We start from the raw sequence: 21859 nt of genomic DNA, 5'->3' as shown, positions 1-21859 counted from the left end.
CCTACTCTGCCCTGTGGTGCCCATCCAGTTCCTGGGACCCTGAAAGGAGAAGCTGGCAGCCCAAGAGTGAGAAATCCACACACAGAGCGCCGTGCGGGAAATGACCGATGCAACTCCGATCTGCAGCTGAAGAAATAGCACGCCACTGGCTCTGCGGCTGAAAATTGACGCTTATCAGGAAATGCGACTGAAGAATCAAAGCACGGAGCTGGTGAAACGACGAGCAGCATCGATGACGGAAACTCGGAGATCGAAACCCGCGCTGCGTGTTTTTTTAATCATCGTGCAGCTGGATTTCAACGCAAGTACCACTGGGCGTGTAAAAACAACACAAGGCCTGCCTGGACCCGAGAGTGCTGACCCGGATCGATGCATCGCTCTCCTGGGGGAGAGAAGAAATGACGCGCCCGACCCGACGAAAGGAGAAACGAAGTAAGTTCCGCTTGTGAGTGGAATCGACGCATCGCAAGCCCTTTTTGATGCACACTCACCCGTGCGGGTTATTTTTGACACACCCAAGGTACATGTTCACGCTAACAGTGTTAGTGTGTGTTTTAAACTACATAAAGACTCTTTTTGCTTTTTAATTGATAACTTGACTTGTGTATTGTGTATTGTTGTTGTTTTGGTCTTGTTTTGTTTAGATAAATATGTCCTATTTGTCTAAACCTGTGTTGTGTCATTTTGTAGTCTTTTCACTAAGTTACTGTGTGTGTTGGTACAAATACTTAACACCTAGCACTTTAAAGTTAAGGCTACCGCTCTGCCATGCTACCAAGGGCGTAAGCAGGGGTTAGCTGAGGGTGATTCTCTTTTACCCTGACTAGAGTGAGGGTCCTTGCTGGAACAGGGGGTAACCTGACTGTCAACCAAAGACCCCATTTCTAACAGTAATGTTTTCCAGACAAAATGCTGAGACTTGACCAGGGAGGGTGCACCTTAGAGGGGGCAAGAAAGTCAGGGTTGTCCCGCTGTGAGATTTTTGCCATGCTGAAAACTGGCTTGGCATGACCTCACATTAATTGTATCCAACTTCATGAAGCCCTGCACAGCTACAGCTTCAAACCTTGTCTTACTGGAGAATTTTGAGTACCAAAAAAGTGAATACTTTTGTTTGTGGAAACTTGGACTGAGGCAAATCTATCCTATCCACTAAGTGACCTCAGCAGCTATGAAATCCAGCTTTGCCCCACTCGCAGCTTTTTGTGCCAAAACCAATGGCTTAATCAGAAATTAGACAGCTATGAAAACAAATTCAAGGAACCCTTGCTGTTTCCAGCTGTGGCTAGGCCCTACTGGAATTATTTGACCTTCATAACAGAAACGAAGTCCAAAGGTATTGACTGAGACAACCTGCTTTGTGTATCTGACCTCCGCTCCATTGCAGACACACCAAAGTCCCAGTCGAATGCTAACCGAGGGTTTACACTACTGCTTTACTTTTTCTAGGCACATTTTGCCTTAAAAAAAATTAAATTTCATTTGTTCTGTTCCCCTTATTCAATTGGAATTGTTCTGGTGTCTTTTTCTTATTTAAAGTTTCTTTATTTTTCTCAATTAATTTGGCAATCGTATTGTGTTGATTTCTTGACTTTAAATTAATTTCTCTGTGAAACTGTCTGATGCTTGTGCCAGACCCACCAAGGGTCTGTCTGTCTCTCTCTCCTTCTCTGATCAGAGTTTCACTGAGGTTTGAGATAAGGCCTCACCAGGATGAGTTTATTATGTTGATACGGGTTCCCAATTTTACACATTAATAACCCACTTTCTGACAACTGCTTAATTTGCTTTGCTTTTAAAGATTTAGCATTTCTGGACTTGGGTGTGTGAAATAACTGGCTCCAAAAATAAAATGAAATGACTATGCCAAAAAACAATGATTGATTGCCGGCAAACTCTACAAACATCATCTTCAACATTTAACTATAGCTCTTGTGTGATAGCCTCGGCTCTACAAATTCAATAGGATAACCTAACATATCATAACATAATACAAAATAAGATAACTTTAGATTTCCCCAAGATGGATGCCTATTGCAGCAAGCATTACACGTACACTGCTTTTCTTGCTTCCACTTTCACTTCGTCCTTTTCATCCTTTTCACCTTCCGTGCCTTTTTCTGCCTAGAAATAGCAAAGAGAGAAAGTCAAAGTAAATGTATAATAATCGCTAGATGATGCTACCGAAAACTGTTCAATCGTTGTATTAACTTAAGAGAAATGCAGTATCAATACCCATGGATGTTCCACTTTCATGACCACTTAATGAGAGGGAACAACTAAAACATCACCAAAATAATATTTATGACAGGAATATGTGTAGTTGCCCTGTTTACTACAACTTTATCTTCACAAACTGAACATCCTGAAATTGTTAAACCATGCCGCTCGCCTTTGAAGATAGTATTCATGTTCAGTGTTGAACTGGATATCAGGCACTCTGGTAGAGTGGCACTGTCAGATAGGTCAGGTAGAAAGGGCAAGAGTGGGGGAATTTTTTGCGTCCTGTGATGGCCCACAGAACTAAAGATGGTCTATTTGATGACCTGCTCCAGCACGTCCATCTGTCAGTGCTAGGCTGCTTCAAGGTCCAGCCAAACCCTGTTCACATGTAGATCATCCCATCATGTTTTCAACTGCATCTCCTGCCTCTCTCAGTAAGGCCAGACCCTGCTACCATGTACCTACAACAAGCATCTCCACACTCACCTTTAATGATGAGTATTCACATTAATGTATAGTTTTTTAGCCACCTAGTGTTCTTCTACCTCAGCACCCCTCAACTCTTTTCCCTTTCTGCCTTTTCTTTACAAACTTTACACATTATTTTGATGGCTATCCTCATTTTAAAATATGCTACTGTTATCATTGAGGAAGGCACCAACATATACAGCTGGTAACATAACTCAAGGAATTAATTCACTCTCTGCTGCCAAATGTGTGAGGGCTGAAGGTAACAGATTTGAGTAAGATTGGCTTACTCTTTCACCATGAAAATGGCAATATACTTATACACATTTAGTAATATTAACAACATTCTTTTTTGTCACACTGACTCAAGAGTATGTAAAATATTATTATTTTACATTTGGAGAATGTAGGGAATCTGCCTTTTCTCTGTGGTCATTCCAGATCTTCCGCCTTTTACTGGACCCTATATTTTTGCTGACTTTAAAGCGTGGTGCAATTTATCCCTGCTAACGAGTGGTAAAGTGTCTGCGCTCCTCCTCTGAACATAGATGAATTGGCTTAGTACTAAAAGGCACATTCAAATTGCATATGGGTCCCTCATGTATATGGTGTAGAAAGTGCACAGAGGGCCTTGGAGTTAAATGCCATTAGTGGACTGCAGCACCTATTGTGCCATCCACTACAGTGGCAGGGGAAACATGACTTCAGATCTACTCTGTATAGCCTATTGTAGTGTAATCTCTGCAGTACAACCTGACAAAAAGACCCTTTTTCAAATATTAATAAATCATGTATATGTAGGTCTTGCACCCCACAAGGTAGTGTGCATGGTATGCAAAAGAGGGAAATGTTGACAATTAATTTTCCAGTGTCCCTACAGTCACAAGCCCCCTAAAGCTATTTTCACTGAGGCAAGCCTAGCTGTCCTGTGTAGAAAACCAGAGAACAGATTACATAACTAGTACTGTGTCTCTGGGAAGGGAACAGTTAGATAAAGAATTAAACAATTGTTTTTGTAGATATTAAAATAATTAGCAAAAGTAAGATTTAGAAAGTTACCCTTTCCCTGCTTCAAGTTACCGGAGGCTAATTTGCATTAGCATTAGCTCTAAACCTTCTCCCACGCTCAGCATTGAAAAGGTGTGAATGAGGTTTGTAAAACCATATCAGGAGCAAACAATAGGCTGACCTGAATGGGCAAAAAAACCTCATCTGAACTTAAAGGAATATTCAGAGTGGGGACTGTTGGAATCCTGTGACACTATATGTTGAGCCACATGTGACCCTTGGGGTACACTTGAAATGGAGAATACAGGATGCCAAGACAGTTCTTGTGGATCCCATGTCTGGTTGCTGGAGGATCCTGCTTTTGTCCTACCAGACATCTGTCTCCAAGTTCGTTGTGTATACAGTGTCTGCTTCAAACTGGATTTTAGTGTTAGATGTGGTAAGACACTTGAATTACCATAGTACACTCCCACACACACCCCCAGCCCTCAGATTTGATGTTTAGTGTGATTAACGACTTTCACCATTTTGAAAATGCTCTGAAACATAGCATTTGGGGCATATTTGCAGTAAGGCAAACAGGAACTAATGACATAGTGGAATGAGTTTTCCCCAGGAACCTTTACTCCTTTGTTTAGGGAGTGCCCAGGAGTCACACCCACCCGCCAACTGATACCAGGCATACTTGTGGCACCTCAAGGATCCTACTTCAGAACGCTATCTAGACCTCTGAAAGATCAGAAGAGGACTGGACCTGCTGTGTGTAACCTAAGGGAAGATCTGAAGGACTGGACTTGCTCTGCCTTGTAGCCAGGACACAAAAGAGGAATCCAAAGGTCAGTTAACTTACCTCCTGTGTGGCTACAAGAAAACAACAAGTTGCAAGAGACCTCATCCAGGAAGCATCCAGCCAACCAGTGGTAGCTGGAACTGGGATAGACTTTGCTAATGGCCTCTTCCTGGTGCCCTGAAACTCTGCACGTGCCCTCCCCTCAGGTCATCGGGGCCTCAAAAGTGTAGTCCTGTGGTTAGTTTGGAAGTAAATGATTATGTCAGAAGGTTAAACAAACTTGGTTGGTGTGTCCAACCTGTGCACCATTATGGTCAACCCCAAATCGTTCCTAGGTCCTGGTATACCATGGCCATTGATTATCATTGCCACTGTGCTTTCTGAAGCTATTTCTACTTAAAAAAGGCATACAGCCTTAATGTATTTCTGACATTTTTATGTCATTTTATTATATGTTATTCTATTTTCTAATTCCGTTTCAGATTCAACCATTCCAAATAATAATACAATCTTCTGCAGAACGTATAAATGGTATGTTGTACACATGTAAGTTAGTCATTCACATTCCCGCATCTAGGCAAATGTCTAGAAAAATTGCCGTGAAAATAAAGGTTTATTTGCAGAGCTCTTGGGCATCACATGGGGGCTGCTGCAGGCTCAGAAGAAAGGAATGATTGGGAAAGTGGTGTCATCTGTGTCATGACTTGAGTGACAGCATTTTGATTAGCAAGAGGTGGAGTGACACTCAATTATCTAACAAAGCATTGCAAGGCACCGGGAAATTGCAAGAGTGAAAGAATGGCAAATTCGACCCTGGCCTTAGTTGATATGACATATAACTGGACAGACTACCTACCAGTCTGCAGTCTGTGTGGTTTCCACTGGCAGGACAGTGAACCATGGGGAAAATAGAATTTGATTTTGGATTTGAGGTGTCATGTGAGGTTTGAACTTTGAAGAAATTATGAAGAAAGTTTCCTCTTTGAAGGCTGATTTCCTTTCTGCTGCATTCAACCCTTAGATGACTGAGGTGTTGCATTCCTCTGTATCTGTTGTCTCAGCCTTCATTTTACTTTCTTTTTTCATAAGTATAGATAGACCTAGCACACAAGCTAGGTATAGATAAAGTAAAGTACTCAACAGCCACCTAGGAGCTGATGTTGGATGACTGCTATGAAATCTGAACCTGTGGTTTAGAGCAGTGCGGCATCCAATTTTGGAGATGCTAATATTTTATTTTTTCCTGGGTCAGGGATTTGTGGGGCAAGATTAATTTGACTTAGTGGTTAGATATCAACAGCCTTACCATGGGAATAGGCATAACAAGTTTTTTTTCTGGGTCAGGGATTTGTGGGGCATGATTAATTTGACTTAGTGGTTAGATTTCAACAGCCTTTCCATGGGAATAGGCATTACAAATGTTTTTTTCTCCAGGACGGTGGGCCTGTGAACTGTTTTTTTTCTTAAAATCACTCTTGGAAAATGAGAGAAAGTCTCATGTTAATCTCTTTTCACATTTTCCTTGTGGTCTCACAGTATTTGACACAGTAAGGTTGAAAGGACTATCTCTTTATCAGTGTTGGGTCAGGTACCTACTATTCAACAACCAACTTACCTGATAAGAGAACATTCTACAGTACAACTATACATCCAAGAGGTCACTTCCTATATGAGAAGGTCCCTATGCTCCTTCTTGTTTAAATAGATTTCAACACACACTATTATGGGTGACACATAAGAAGTTCAAACATCAAATATCAAGTACTTGGGCTACACAATGGTGCTCCAAAATGGCAAAACATGCAGCAGTTAAAACATACATTAGTATAACAATATCTAGCATCACACACATACTGCAATTGTTCCAAGCAACTGCATTTTAAGCAACCACGAGATCTACTGCAGATATACTATAAATTAAATTTTCATTGCCCTCTACTCATAGCCATGACATATTTGCATGGAGTAGCCCAATTGTATTGCTGCTGGTAATGTACATTATACATTGGAAATAGTGTGTACTATCATCTTGCAACAAAAGCTGGGTACTCCCCTTTGTATAACTGGAGAAAGCTATAATATGTATCACACATTTTGTGCAGTCACTTTACCTGGATGTTTTGCTGTAAATCAGGTAATGGCAGCAAGGAAGGGGTGCTCATCAAGTCACTCAGCCCAGCATTTGGGTTGTGTGGAATCAGCTTGTATTGCCCTCCTTCTCTCTTTAAGTCCAAACCAAATATGTCTGAGAGTAAGTCACCATCATCAGACAAAGCAGTTAGGTCAGTCAAGTCTTCTGGAGGCAAAGACGTGACTATCAGTTTTTTTTCCACCTCTTCGTCTTCTCCCCGCACCTCATCCTGGGTGGGATCAGGCATGTTGGCTAGGAGTTCAGCAACTTTGATCTTCTTTGCCCCTTCAACCAGGCTTCCTCCAAGCAAAAGACTGCAGGTGATGCGAAAGAAGCCTCGGAAGACACTAGACATAAAGTGCACAACATCCACCATGATGCTCCAGCAGGAGGAGAATAAGGCCATGACCAAGTCCTTCATGGTCATCTTTTTCAATTTTTTTACTTGTTTTTTCAGACTCTTCATGCTGAGCATTTTCACGAGTGTCAATATATTATACCTGAGAGCGAGAAGAGCCGATTTAACAGTCACAATGGAAAAAAAGCCCATTCCTGGGTCCTGTTCTTCAGGTTTGTCCTTCTCTGTATCTTCTTTATTTGAGGACCTTTCATTTAAGTCAGACTCAGAGATCTGGGCAGCGAGTTGCATTTCAAAGATGGTATCCTCACAAAAATTTACAAAAAGTTCCATTTTTTCTTTTTCCCCTCCTTCATTGACCACATCAAAGATGAACTGCCGTTTTGATTCCTTGACTTGAGGTTTTTCCCACTGGGTCCGACTAGACTCACTGATCTCAAAATAGACCCTCTCGATGCGCTTTGCACTTCCCATGATCTCAATGCGACCTAGATAGGGCTGAAAATAATGAAGTACACTGTCTGCTAGTTCAAGGAAAGTCTGCAATCGGGTGTCATGAGGCATGTGCTCTGATAAATTAGTCAGGAGGACAGCTACATTGAAACCAATATCTTTGGCAGGTTCATGGAACCTTTTAACAAACTCTTCATAGTCCAGAGTTTCATTCTCATCTGGCTCTGCACACGATAGGAGAAACTCTGTTTCAGATTGTGTGTAGTGCTTATGGCTTTCCATTGCCTTCTGGAAATCCCTTTTGGAAATGACACCCTTACCATCTGGATCATATTCCTTGAATGCATCAGAGAATGTCAGGTCTTTCAGTTTCAGGAACATGTCGAAAAACTTCAAGATCATCTCAACATTGTTGGAAGATTCCACCAACATGTCAACCATCTGCTTTCCAATGGTTCCATTTACCACATTACCTACATATGAAAAGATTCATGCATAGCTATTGTTAGAAAGACATTTTTGACTATATAACTTATTAATTTGATATACAGTGAATGATCAGACACCTAAAACTGGAGCTTTGGCTAGGCCACATGATTGGTGTATTTAACAAATTATAGCCACGAAGAAATGCATAAATCATCACTTCAATTTAAAGATTCAGGGCATGCACAGTGAGAAAATGTAACAAAATACACATACATATTTTAGTGGTACAAATTCCATGAAAGGAGTTCTCTTTCACAAAGAGTGCCAACAGTTCTTTACTTGTGCACTGTGTTGCTTCTCTAATAATCACTCATTATTCACAAGTTACACTCTGTTACATTTGATATATATTACAGGGAAAATACATTTTAAACAGATACAAGTTTACTACTGTACACATGTGGCTAGATTTGGACTTTTTTTTAGAATTCACAAAGAATTCTAAGAACACTCCTGGGAAGCTAAGACAGTCACAGTTTCCCAAGAGTGACTCTTTTTTCAGTTTCAATTTACCAAAAAGCAAAAACAATATACATATTTAAATGTAACACATGCACATTTACACATGCTGAAAGGTGGTTATCAAGTGTAATTACACCTGCTAACTTTTATTTTATTTTCGCTGCAGGAAATATTTTTGCCCATGAAGAAAGCCCTTCTACATTCCTGCTATGTTTGGTGGTGCTCCTGTCTACGAAAGAATAATCTTTCCTACAGATTAAGTTACCATTGATGAATCTTGGTGAGATAATATTTTTATTAATGATAACATCAATAACAGCAACAACAAAAATTATGATGATGACAATAATAATAATACTAGAAGGAGAAGATTATCAGTCTTATATGGCTGCTATTTTGCTGTGAGTTGCATACGGTTGTTTCAAGGAATGAACAAATATGTACATTTGAGAATGTAGGAGGGGAAGGACTATCAGCAGATGTGTGTCTTCAATGAGCTACTGAAGTAAAGGTGGTCAGGTCTCATGTGAGAGTTTTCACGAGCAGCATCCTTGCTAGCGCAGGTGTATTAGTAAAAATTATTAATGAGTGTTCATGTATTCTGAATAATTGGTTTCTGTAGAAAATAATAACGTAAAAAAATAATGCACTCTTTTGAAAATGTGATTACGATGAGAGGCCGCCAATGTTCACAAAGTGTACTTATCGATATTCTAATACTGTGAAAAGTTGAATATATGTTTGACTAATGTAGCAATATGTCATGTTAAGGGTTATACATTATGTACTAGCTTTATTAATTGTAGACCTTAACTTAGAGAAAGTCTTGGCCTACTTGCCAGGCCTCATGTCAAAGCTGTATTTCTTAATGTTTAATAAATGGCTGCACTAGAGAGTTAAACTGTGATTTTCCATTTGCATTGTTTAAACGTGCTCATAACTGAAAGTTTCTCATGAGAACGGACTGCTAGAAGATGCTGTTCTTGCTAATGTAACATTTTGTGAGTAATGTGTGTGAGACTGACTTTCTCAGGAGGAGAACAATGGTGATACTGACTGGAGTATAAGCTGCAAAAATATTGTTACCTGATAAGCGGGATGATAAGGACATTGCAGGAAAACCAACCAACGACATGTGAACGGAGTATTAGTAGAATTCATAGATTTGGAGTTTTAGTTTTAAGAGAAGAGACCATCATTGCCCATTTTCTTGCTGGCTGAAAGGTCAATAATTTCTTGTGCATCTTGACAACAGACATGCTTAACTTTAATGCTTAAAGACTTTGCATTTTCTGAACTTTGATGCTGAATCCTGATGCCTTGTTGATCGACTAATGTCCTCAGGATGAAGACTGACTCCGCTTGCTGATCCACATTGAGGATAGGTATTATGAATTAAAATATCGATTATTATGCATATTTGTTTTTCCTTTCTAGGTACCAACTGCACTGCTTGATAGAGCCATAGTTAGATGTTTTTCCAAATTTGTGCTACTAAATTGTTTTGCATGAAACCCAACATGCTGATGCTAATCTGATGTCAGTTAAGGATCCTCACTAATGAAAATCTGCTAATAGGGAATAATGCTTGATGAATTTCTTTGCTGAACTCGAATGTATGTAATCACTCTGACACAGCTGATTAATTTGCACTGTAACCTTAGAATGAGTTGTAGTTCAAACTTTGATTAGATTATGTTTCTTCTGCCAGCTTGGACAGCCAGTATTTTTTCTGTATGTGTTTCATTTGATTGTGAGATTAATCTACATGACCTTAGCATTGTTAATATAGGGAAATAAATATTCTAACTTTTACTAAAAGGTGCGGTTATTCATGACTGAAAGGTCATGGTGCGTGACAAATACTGACTCTATTGATTATTACTGTTATTGATTGTTGTTGAATATTGATATTGTGTATTGGATATTGATTATTGCTTTGCATGTACTGGAGCTATGGTAAGAACATCTTAATAGCGAGTCAAAAGGTTCATCGACCTATTCGTGTCCCCTTGTAAGTTTACTTATTAAGGTCAGACACACTAACACCCTCAAATGATTAACTAGCCTTGAATGGAAAAACCTGTAAATTTGTAACTAATTTCATCGCTATATATGGTACAGTAGTAAGATTCCTTGTCAGGAAATTTCTTTAACATTGCTATTTTTAACAAGAACTAAAACTTTTTATGTTATAGTTAACCCTTATATTTCTATAAATTGATGCTTATGTCTCATTGGTTCATTATTATGAGACGTAAAACATTGATTAATCTAATTCATTTCTTTGTTTTGCCTATCACAATTTTGTTCAGATTTTTGCAAAAAAATATTTATATAAAAAGATAAGGTTGCGCAATTGAAGAAAACATAATGTATTTTTATTATCTACAATTTCATTTATAGTGTAACTCTACCGCCATCAAAGTGTCAATGTGCACAAATAACAAACAGAGAGACGTTTGTCTCTGCACAAGACAAGAAGGAATGAGAAAGCTGAAGTAGAAGAGGGAGTACTGTGATCAAATGAGGCATGAGTAAGTCACTAAATCGGAATGCTTTCATGGTTATCAGAACTAGAAATGTTTAAATTGTAAATTGGAACTTATAGCCCACTGCCAAAGGCCACAGCGCTTTTAGAAGGCCCAGAACATGAGGTATAGGCTAGACCTGCAGGACAGGCCATATGAAGGTGAGGGCCTTTAACATCTGGTGTAGCCGAGGCAGAATGGTTATAATGCTCATAACATTCCACCCAAGAAGGTAAAATCATCAACAGATGAAACAGAAAGGTAAACATTGGAATGTTGGAGCAGAAGGCTTATATCAGCCATTATTGGCCACAAGCCACTCGATTGTCCTCAATGGAGCTGTGGCATACAACACTTTGTCGTGTTGAATTGTGGTAAATTTTGCAGCAGTCACTTTGAGATTGCGGATATGCAAATCAATTTTAAATTCAATCAAATCTGAATTTTTAATTGAGTAGACCATTTTTCAGATGTCCACGTCAATCAGCAACACAGCGAGTATCAGATTTATCCCCACAGATTTACTTTCACAGTCGTATTGAATTCAAAAGATGATCAGTTTTGCTCATCTCAGTTGGAAAAATCTACATTTCAAAGTGCTCAGGTGGTGATTAAAATGTGGTATACATAATTTCCAGACATATCAAACAAAACTATCCTTTTGTCCCCAATTTACTTTAGCAGCTCAAACTAGTGTTAAACACTAGTGTCATTAAATAATGGCTTTTACTTGGAAAACGAAATAAAATATGTACTTCCTTACCTATGTTTTCCTCTAAAATACAGAATGCTAAAGATTGAACATATTATCAAGTTAAACATGTGGATACTGTCCTAAGATGTAAGTAATGGGCTGTATCTGTAGGCTACATCACAAACTCGGCTCTGCAATCTACACAACTATACTACAACATATCATTTGAATGTTCTGGTCTGAGTGAGCAATCTGGTACCTCCAGCAGTAACGGAGCTCAACCAGGGCTCTCCTTGATTTTGAAGTAGGGCCCCAAATGCAGAGGACAGTAATTCGACACTTGAGCTCTGTAGACTTACAAGGGTCAGGTTTGCATGGACCAGGGCAAATTGTCCTGCACCAGAAGAATGGAGGAATTAAGGATGAGAGATGTATATCAGAGCAATTGGGATTCATTCTCGGGCAGATGTTATAGTGATTGAAAACACCTGAAAAGGCCTAAGGGCAGGGATCCACTCTCTATGAATGTGAGGGTCTAGATCAGTGTGCCACAGACTAAAGTCACTGGATTGATTTCCATTGGGCACATTTTCACCTGACGCCTTGGTAAGTGGTAAACTAATAAGCGCTTTTTGGATATATATTAGATACAGTGCATTTCTGTGGCTATCTATAGTGCTGGAGGCTGTGTGTGTGCCAATGACTTGACTACTCAATATGAGGAGAACTGGTTTTGACAGCAATTTTTTCCAAGCTTCCTTGTAGTTCTAACTTTGGGCCCGATTAGGTCTTTGGCAGTCTGACCGCCGGACTGTCTATATGGTGGAGACGAGGATGCCGCTAAGCTGAAAGAGAACAGAGGCCAGAGGCCAGTGCCGTCGCACTGTCTGCACTGCCGGCACAGTTGGAATGCGCACTGTTTCCATTGCAGACAGTGCACATTCTGACTATGCTGACAAGAGGGCCTCTGCACTGCCCATGACATGGGCATGAGCTGTGCAGGGGCCCTCCTGTGGCCCCATTTCTGTCTTTCCTCTGGCCTTTTCATGTCAGCGTCCATGCCATGAAAAAGTAAGCAGAAAGGCAAGTCGGGAACAGCACAGCGGTGCCAACTTCGGCACCGCCATGCTTGACCACGGCTTTCCCCATCACCAACATGTTGGTGTTAGACCTGGCATCCTTGGCGTGGTCTCCCCTAACCTTTTGCCTCTGCTTTCCAGGTTGTTACTGTGTGCTGGACTCGTTTTTGCTGTTTTTGTTACTGTGGGCACTTTACCACAGCTGACTAGTGCTAAAATGAAAGTGCTCCCTATGTGAAACTGTATTTGTAATTGGCTTTTCCATAAGTGGCATATTTGATTTACTAGTAAGTCTCTAGAAAAGTGCACTAGAGGTGCATAGGGCCTGTAAATCAAATGCTAGTAGTGGGCCTGCAGCACTGATTGTGCCAACCACATGAGTAGCCTGTAAACATAGCTCAGACATGCCGCTGCAGTGTCTGTGTGTGCAGTTTTAAACTGCCAATTCTAGTTGGCAAGTGTACCCATTTGCCAGGCCTAAACCTTCCCTTTTAACACATATACGGCACCCCTAAGGTAGGCCCTAGGTAGCCCCATGGGCAGGGTACAGTGCATGTTAAAGTTGTTAAATGTACTAATGTGTTTTTCATGTCCTAACAGTGAAATACTGCCAAACTCAGTTTTCACTGTTGCAAGGCCTATCTCTCTCATAGGTTAACATGGGGGCTGCCTTCAAATATTCTTAAAGTGCAGTTTCCCTTTGAGAGCAGATGGAGACTTGGAGTTAGGGGGCTCTGAACTCACATTTAAAAAATACATATTTTAGTGAAGTTGGTTTTTAGATTGTTAGTTTGAAAATGCCACTTTTGGAAATTAGGCATTTTCTGGCTTAAACCTTTCTGTGACTCTGCCTGTTTGTGGATTCCCTGTTTGGGTCAGACTGACAGTTGGACTGTCAACTCCGACAAGACTGAGCTCATCATCTTTGGAAATGCCACCTCAGCTTGGGACAACTCCTGGTGGCTACATCCCTCAGTGCCCCCCTACTCCGACTGAGCACACCTGCAACCTAGGCATCATCCTCAACTCCTCCCTATCCATGAACTGCCAGGTAAACTCAGTCACCTCCTCCTGCTGGCACACATTCCGCAAACTTCGGAAGATCTTCAGATGAATCCCAGCAGACTGTCGCAGGACAGTCACCCACGCCTTAGTCACAAGCAAGCTGAACAACTGCACTTGACTAGAAACTACAACTCATCCAGAACGCCACCGCCAGACTCATTCCGGACCTCCCACGCCAAGAACACATCTCCCAACACCTGAGGATCCTCCCCTGGCTCCCAGTTGAGAAACAAATCACTTTCAAGCTACTCACCCACACGTACAAGCCATACACAACGCAGGACCATCCCACCTGAACCACCGCATATCCTTTCACATCCCACAGCGTCCCTGTCCACCATCCCTCGAATATGCAAAACCACCGCTGGAGAACAATCCTTTACCCACATTGCAGCAAAGAGCTGGAACAACCTCCCCCCGCACCGCAAAGACTGCTGCTCACTATCTTCAGGAAGAACCTCAAGACATGGCTCTTCGGGTGAGGTCCTCCCCTCCCCCTAGCATCTTGAGACCCTCACAGGTGAGCAGCCGCACTTTACAAAAACGGATTGATTGACTGATTGATTGATTTGTGAATTTTCTCTACACAGTGACACATAGGGAGCTGGGGTGTAACCTGCATATCCTGATGAGCCATCTGGGCTAGAGTGGAGGGAGGAGTGGTCACTTACACCTGAATGGGCTGTGCTTGCCCTCACACAATGAAGTCTCCAACCCCCTAGTGTGTGTCTGGTACCTGGCCTGGGCAAGGCAGGATCCTGTAAACAACAAGGACTTTTCTTTGAAGTTGGGCAACTTCAAAGGCAGAAAGGGGTATAAGTAGTGGACCCAAAACCCCAAACTTTAGATTTCTTCAAGATTTACTTCTGGAACCAAGAGGAACCTCTGCCTGGAGAAGAGCTGAAGAGCTGAGGAGAAGTGCTGCCCTGCCTGTGACTGTGCTTTTTGAGCCATCCTGCAGTTGCTACTTCTGCCTGTGCAAGGGGACAAAAACTGGACTTTGTTGTACATTCCTGCTTGAGAAGAATCTCCAAGGGCTTGGACTGAGCTTGCCCCCTATTCTGAAGTCTCAGGGCCATCAAAGACTTCCTCTGCAAGCACCTGGACTCTCTGTTGAGACTCCTGCCCTGCCAAGTGGTTCCTATCCAGTTCCTGTGGCATTGGAAGGTGAAGCTGGCAGACCAAGACTGAAAATGCACGCACAGACCACCGTGCGGGGCAAATTTTGACACACCTTCTGAGACGCGGCTGACAAATGATGCGCCGCAGGCTTCGCAGCAGAAATCGACACTCCATCAGCATCACAGCTGGAAGATCGACGCACGCAGCTGAGAAACGACATGCAACACCCGCTGACAGAGGCTGATAACATCACAACCCATATAGAGCGGTTTTGTTGATACCGTGCGGCAGGATTCTCGACGCAAACCTTGCTGGGTTCGGGAAAACTACACAACACCTGCCCGGACCCGAGTGCTTGCCTGGATCGATGCATCGCTCTCCTGCAGAGAGTAAAAACGACGCACGCCAACCCGACCGGAGGAGGAGAAACAACGCATAATCTAGCTTGCGGGTGAGAAATCGATGCATCGCTACCCTTTTCCGACGCACACTCGCCTGTGCGTGTTATTTTGACGCTACCCAGGTACTTTTCAATGCTAACAGTGTTTTTACTGTTTTCTCAAGGATTTAAGACTCTTTTGCTTTTAAAATTAATAACTTGACTTGAATGTTGGATTTTTGTTGTTTTGGTCTTGTTTTGTTTAGATAAGTATTTCCTATTTTTCTAAACCTGTGTTGGATCATTTTGTAGTGTTTTCACTGAGTTACTGTGTGTGTCAGTACAAATACTTTACATCTAGACTCTGAAGTTAAGCCTGCCTGCTTGTGCCAAGCTACCAAGGGGGTGAGCAGGGGTTAAATGAGGGTGATTCTCCTTTACCCTGACTAGAGTGAGGGTCCTTGCTTGGGCAGAGGATAAACTGACAGGCAACCAAAGACCCCATTTCTAGACCCTCCCTTTTCACTGGCCCCAATTCAGCGACAAAACAAGACAAACTTTGGGAAAAGTGTGTCTTTTTTCAGCACAAGTGCCATAAGAAAGATCAAACCAACAGGCAATACACTGCGTTATAAACTACTCTCAGCACAGAGCCATATTTATTTTATACCCCAGCCCCTGTGAAAGGGCCCATAATTTTGCTTTCAAGATAACATTGCTGATTGGAAGTTAAACATTCAAACCTTGATAGTAAGACAGAGACAGAAATGCTGAGGTGAATAGGGAGATTGTGACCAAACTGAAAAAGACACAAAGGCATGTACCTTCCAACATAGATAGCAGCATCACAACCATATCCTTCTGGAGATCCATTAATTCCTTTAGTAGCTCAATTTGACTTGAGTCCTACAAATAACACAGCATTACATTTAAAATAAATATACATAAAATGCAGGCATTTGTCAAATATCAATGTATTTAACCTTCAGTTATGTAATGCGTTTTGCATAAAATCATTCAATTTTACCTAGCTAAAGTGATATTCCATTACATTTAATATCCTATTTACCCTGTGTTAACAATTTTATAACAGCAAAATATGGTTCTGAGGGATTCACTCAAAATCATTTACAAATCTGTAAAATGCCTATTTTTAGAAAATGAACATTATAGGAAAGTAATCATTTGTACTAACTGTAACATCACACAATGTGTAGAGAAGCCGTATTGAAACCTGCTTTGATAAGTCTATTAATTAAGATAGTAACTCTTGACGCTCTGGTCACATATTCAGTTTGTCAGTTGGGATTTTTGAGGAAGTTGATGGCAGCTCTTTACAGTCATAAACACTTCATATTTCATAACAGCAGAATAGTAATTTATGACAATGAGTATGAACTCATTCATTAGGATACCAGATTGAATAATATATCTATTTAAAAATAGCAATGCTTCTTGTGCGGAACACAGACGTGTCTCTGCTTGAATGTTTCTTGCATATCCATTGGGTGCCCCTGTAGTATTGTTTTACATTTTGGAACTTACGGAGCCCCAGAGATATGCAGAAGTGACCCAGTATCATTGGGAAAATAATAACCTGATTCACCTGCGTCAAGGAGGTATGAAGAAGAGCGCTTGAATATTTGTAGACTTTTAACATCAAGAAATAGAAGTTATTAGATTTTTTCCAAAAGTTAGCCCCATAACAAACTGCAAAGCCTCATTGTAAAAAATGCAAATTCAGCAGCATATCTCTTTTTCTATTCTGAGATTCCTGGTCACAAAGATCTTGTGGGACTACTCAACAGGTGTCTCTGTCCTGTGAAGCTTTTCCTATCTGCAGCTTGCAGCTTTTCTCCACCCCTCCATGATGCTCAATCTCAGGATTGTTTCTAAATCCCTAAGTAATAATTCTGACTGGGATAACCCACCAACATTTACCCAGCTGTGGTCCATCGTAGCTCGACTGCAAATGGTGTCTTAATCTTACTCTATCATAACCCATTTACTGACACTGGACTTTTACTTTCCCAGTGAGGACTTACTGTTCTTAACAGTCTGATATATATGAACTGCATGATTCAAGAAAAGGAAAAATGAACTATAGACCATACCCATAACAAACAGAAAAAAGGAGCTATATGCATTTGATCATATGTTGATGTACTCTATATATCTGTGTCCATTTCAAACATGTGAAACTAGTTCATTTCAATTATGAGATCATGGTTTGTAAAATAGTTCTTAGACTGAATTCTACATATAGATTTTTTTTCCAAAGGCTCTGTTGATACTCCACATGAAGAGCTTAGACATGAGTTATAAAGACAGTTTTTATATAATAGGTGAATTTACTAATCATTATATTATAGTCTGCATGAAAAGCAAATTTAACTATAAAGGACAAATATTGAATCTTCAAATTATTTGAACACGTTTTGTTCCTGCAATTATTTTAGACATCTAAATCTGAAGTTCTCCCTTTTTGTGGAACTTTACTTATTGCACCCTTCCCATTTTATATAAAATTATTATGAAATGTTAAGTTATTTCCTAAATGTACTGTTGTAATCGTTAGTTGTAGCATACATGCTAAAGTATTTCTCTAGGAAAGCTTTGCTGGTTAAGTGGCGCTAACATGAGTGAGACAGTGATTTCTCACAGAAGCATTTTGGGATTCAGATTATTTTGGCAATGCGGGAGCTGACTCACAACTTACATTTAAGTTGCGATCTCTTTCTCACTCTGAAAATTTAACAAACTGATGTTCTATAACCAGCAGATGAGGTCAATGGAGCCATGTGATCATGGTTAGGAACGGTGTAATGAAGGACAGAAGAACTTAAAGGCAGCTTATGGAGTAAGTACCACCAGTTATAACATGCTACATAGGTAGGTGATTGATACTTACAAAACATCTTTGTAAGAAAACAGCAAAGCTTTTGTGTTACAAAACGTTCAGCAAATTACAAGGTCTTCCCCACAAACAGCAGTCAGCTTCCCTTCTTCTTCCACATCCAATTGTGTATGGATTCTCTCGCTATGGGAGCCTCCAAGGAATGGTAGTATCTCAGCAGAGGTTTGTAAGAGGCCTTGGACTATTATCCGGCAATTTTCCACACCAGTTCATATCACACTTTTTGTAGGACTTCCTTAGGGTTGAGGTAAATCTGCCTACGGGGGCACTGTTCAGGGGCCCTTTCAAGCTTGTAGGTGCACACGACTACTGTGTGTAGCTCGGTTATCTCACTTCAGCAGACCAACACGAGAGTGGAATAACTTTCCTTCCCACCAGTTGAAAACTAACTCTGGCTGGTTCTGGTTTTAGGTCACCTCCAAGGACGGCAAGAGCTGATCTGGCTATGAGAATGCTTAAATCAAAGGCAGCCTCACACCAAATAGTAGAGATGTATCTGTGAGAATTCGTGCCTGTCTTTTCTGATGGAGGTTTGTGTTATCTGTTTTCTCTTCTCCCCTCACAACCATAGGCTTCTACGGGGAACAAAGTAATAGAATTAACCTCCCCTGCAATTCTGCCAATAAATGTTCAACTAGATAACTTCCATCAATGTAATTTTTGTATCCTGATGGATATTATTCATACTGCTTCTATAGGCTGTGAAGATCTAATTACAGCCACAGTAGGACATAGGACCAAACAGAGCCAGTCTGGAGACAGTCTCAGGCAGAGGATAACAAACTTTGTAGAAATCATCTTTGTGGAACTCGTGTTCTAGATTTGTGTTTAATTAAATTCTGTGGAACTACATTTCCTAAGTGAAGATATGGAATTATAGCTTTTATACTTATGGCAGTAGTTCTGGTAAAATAGAAAGGCTGCTTCAGCCTATGCAGCTAATCAAAATTTCGAATCCTGTTACTACAATGACATGCCAATTCCATGCTTCTCCTCTCCCATGTTTACTCATTATGCACCTAGGCTTTGATAGCTGCAAGGCGCTACTTACAGGTGACCTAGTGAATGATTAAAGTAGGCTTTCAAATTAGTCTTAAGGTTTACTTTGCTATGTGTTTGCTGTACAATCTGCTACAGAAATTCTGTTTGCATAGGTAGTCTTGGGACAGTGTTTTTGGAGTCATGCATGTGGTTGGTTAAATTCTACATTGAAAACCACATATGATGTTTGAAGTTTGAAGCTTATGTCACTGCTACTCTCCCTGCACATTTTTACTGCAACCTTACATAAGAGTCAGCCATGTCCACTGGGGTTATTTAGTTACTATGGAATTTAAGAGGCAAGTAGTGAATAATAGTAAAACAACTGTGGACTCTCATGAAGCAGGCTTGAATTCGACCATTGTGATGCAAACATTATTAAATTATTTTACATACTTTTTAGCCCATCTGAAAAATTACTTAGATTTTGAAGTTATGTTTATTTGTTTTATGCTCTCATATTTTACATGGAGGGTTTAGTAAAATGATTTATTGTTTTTTAGTGAAATACTTTTTGTCAGAAGATAAAAAATCTACGCTAAATCTACTAGAGAATTTGAATTGAGGGGAGTCTCTCAGTACACAAATTTGATTGCACTGCTGAATAGTGACACCAACAATACCGAGAGACAAAAATATTGCAGACAGAATATCATGGGATAAAATATTGAAAGGTAAGTGCATATAGGGAAGTATAGATTTACTGTTTCTAACTCCATGGGCCTGATTCACAGATATCAACCTAAATGACAGTGTAAGTTTATGTTTTTCTGCTGTTCACAATAGAACATTATGAGTAGTATCTTTATGATGGCAGAGACTTCACACAACATTCCTTTGTGAATAGCAAAAGAAGTAAATTTGCATTTGTGAATCAGGTCCCAAATCTATTGATTCGATATTCAGGGAGTGCACCCACAAATTTAAAATATGCTGGTATGTCCTGTCTATTAGGAGGAAAATAAAATCAGGGGAAATCAATGGGTAAAGGTGAATTTTCCACACATGCCTGTACCAACTTTTCACAGAAAAAAGCTAGCCAATCTCTTGGTGGGTTCACTGCCCAGACACTAGAACATGGATAGTTTGCTTAATTTGTAGCCAAACCAGTCTGCTCTCTTTCCTCCTGGACATACCAGCACCATTCTGTCAGGTTTGCACCACCACTAAAATGTATCCATGAGGTAACCCACTCCTTACATGCAGGCTACACCTGTGAGCAGGTACAACCACTCATTACATGCAGACTACAGCCGTGAGGAAGTAAACTCAAACCTGTCAGACTGCTGTGTCCCTCAGAGTGTTAAATGCCATGATCACCCACCTCCTGTGTCAGTGGCACACCTGTGCAAATGCAAGCTCTGGCAAAAAGAGTATAAAAAGCAGTGGCCCAGTGCAGTTAGCCTGGGCTGTTACCACTGATGGGTATCACTTCAGGCACACAATCAGGCCCAGTTGTTGGGGCCAGAGATCCACAACCCTCAGGCTAGGTTTGGGCACTGCATCTATGTAGTAGGTCAGTTTGTGTCAGTGCACTCCTTTAGTCTTTAGGTGTCAAGCCTATGGCATCTACCACCCCTTACATTCCCATGAACACCTGAGTAGCCCACTTTGAACCCACAACGTTCTTCTTTTAGGTCCATATAGGGAACTTTAGACGTTTCCTTAACCAGGGAAAACTCTAACCCACCCCTCAAGCCCTCCTGTTTTTTGTGTGGTGGGGGGTACCATCTCAGGCTACAGAAATACCTTAATTCCACATCTTGAGGGTTGCCTACACGCAGGGACTACTCTCTGAAATGGAAACATTTTCTGCCAGTCCAGGATTTCTAAGGTTGGCACAGAGCCAAGGTAATTAAGGATGACACCCTGCCACCTGGCCTGCCTGGTTCAGGTCTCCTGTGACCTGCCTCTTAGCAAGCATAAGCAGCCCCTAAAGGACAGAAAGTGACATGGCCATACCTTCCTTTTAACACTCACACGGCTCTTGGGTCCCGAAATCCTAATCTCAATGTCACTACCTTCAGAGACATGTGGCAAGGCAATATTGATGCTTGCTCTCTCAGGTCGCATGTAGTAGTTCATTGCCTAAGATGCCAACTGCACAGTAGCATGGACAAACAAATGTCCAAGTTTGAGCAACCAACCTATCCAGTCTACACTGACAAAGGCTACAGAACATCATTCTTCTCTTCATGGACATTCATTACACCACAGGTGTGATGCTCCAGGTACAGCTCATATGACTTCAAATGAACTACATTCACTAAGGCCTCTGGAAATAGTTTTCTAAACCCTCAGGAGCCATCTTCTTACCCCCATGGTCCCTCCCAAATATGGTACTCTGCAGTATGACCCACTATTCCCAAACTGTACGTTTCCAGGCACAACCCAGAAATGTTTTGTCAATTCAAAACACCTACCTGAGGTGAAAGACAGGTGGGTGCTGCTTTCCCTTTGTATTTTTCTCAACTATTGGGCCTCATGTTTACAATACTTGGCATTAATTTGAAAGCCTGGGTGTATATAAATTGGGCTGAAATAACTGATTAATTTAAATTATAGTGGGACAACCCAGAACTCACAAAGTGGTATCCTAGTATCCTGCTGCTAGGTGAAACCCTATTCTGCTTCCTCCAAAAAGGCTAT

The 21859-nt window shown here is 40.9% G+C and overlaps 1 protein-coding gene across 1 annotated transcript in view; it reads right to left on the bottom strand.

Annotated features, from left to right (window-relative positions):
• Nucleotides 1–21859, bottom strand: part of RYR2 (ryanodine receptor 2) — a 2714825-nt gene that overhangs the window by 302161 nt on the left and 2390805 nt on the right. The window contains exons 87-89 of the mRNA XM_069234403.1: nucleotides 16077–16158; nucleotides 6601–7904; nucleotides 2057–2124 (exon numbers count right to left, since the gene is read on the bottom strand). Of these exons, the coding sequence (XP_069090504.1) occupies nucleotides 2057–2124; nucleotides 6601–7904; nucleotides 16077–16158 (1454 nt within the window). The remainder of the gene's footprint in view (nucleotides 1–2056; nucleotides 2125–6600; nucleotides 7905–16076; nucleotides 16159–21859) is intronic.

This window comes from Pleurodeles waltl, chromosome 5, assembly GCF_031143425.1.
Source record: "Pleurodeles waltl isolate 20211129_DDA chromosome 5, aPleWal1.hap1.20221129, whole genome shotgun sequence".
In the NCBI taxonomy this organism is placed as follows: domain Eukaryota; kingdom Metazoa; phylum Chordata; class Amphibia; order Caudata; family Salamandridae; genus Pleurodeles; species Pleurodeles waltl.
The sequence above is the reverse complement of the archived record's forward strand: the minus strand, read 5'-3'. Positions and strand labels throughout refer to the sequence as shown.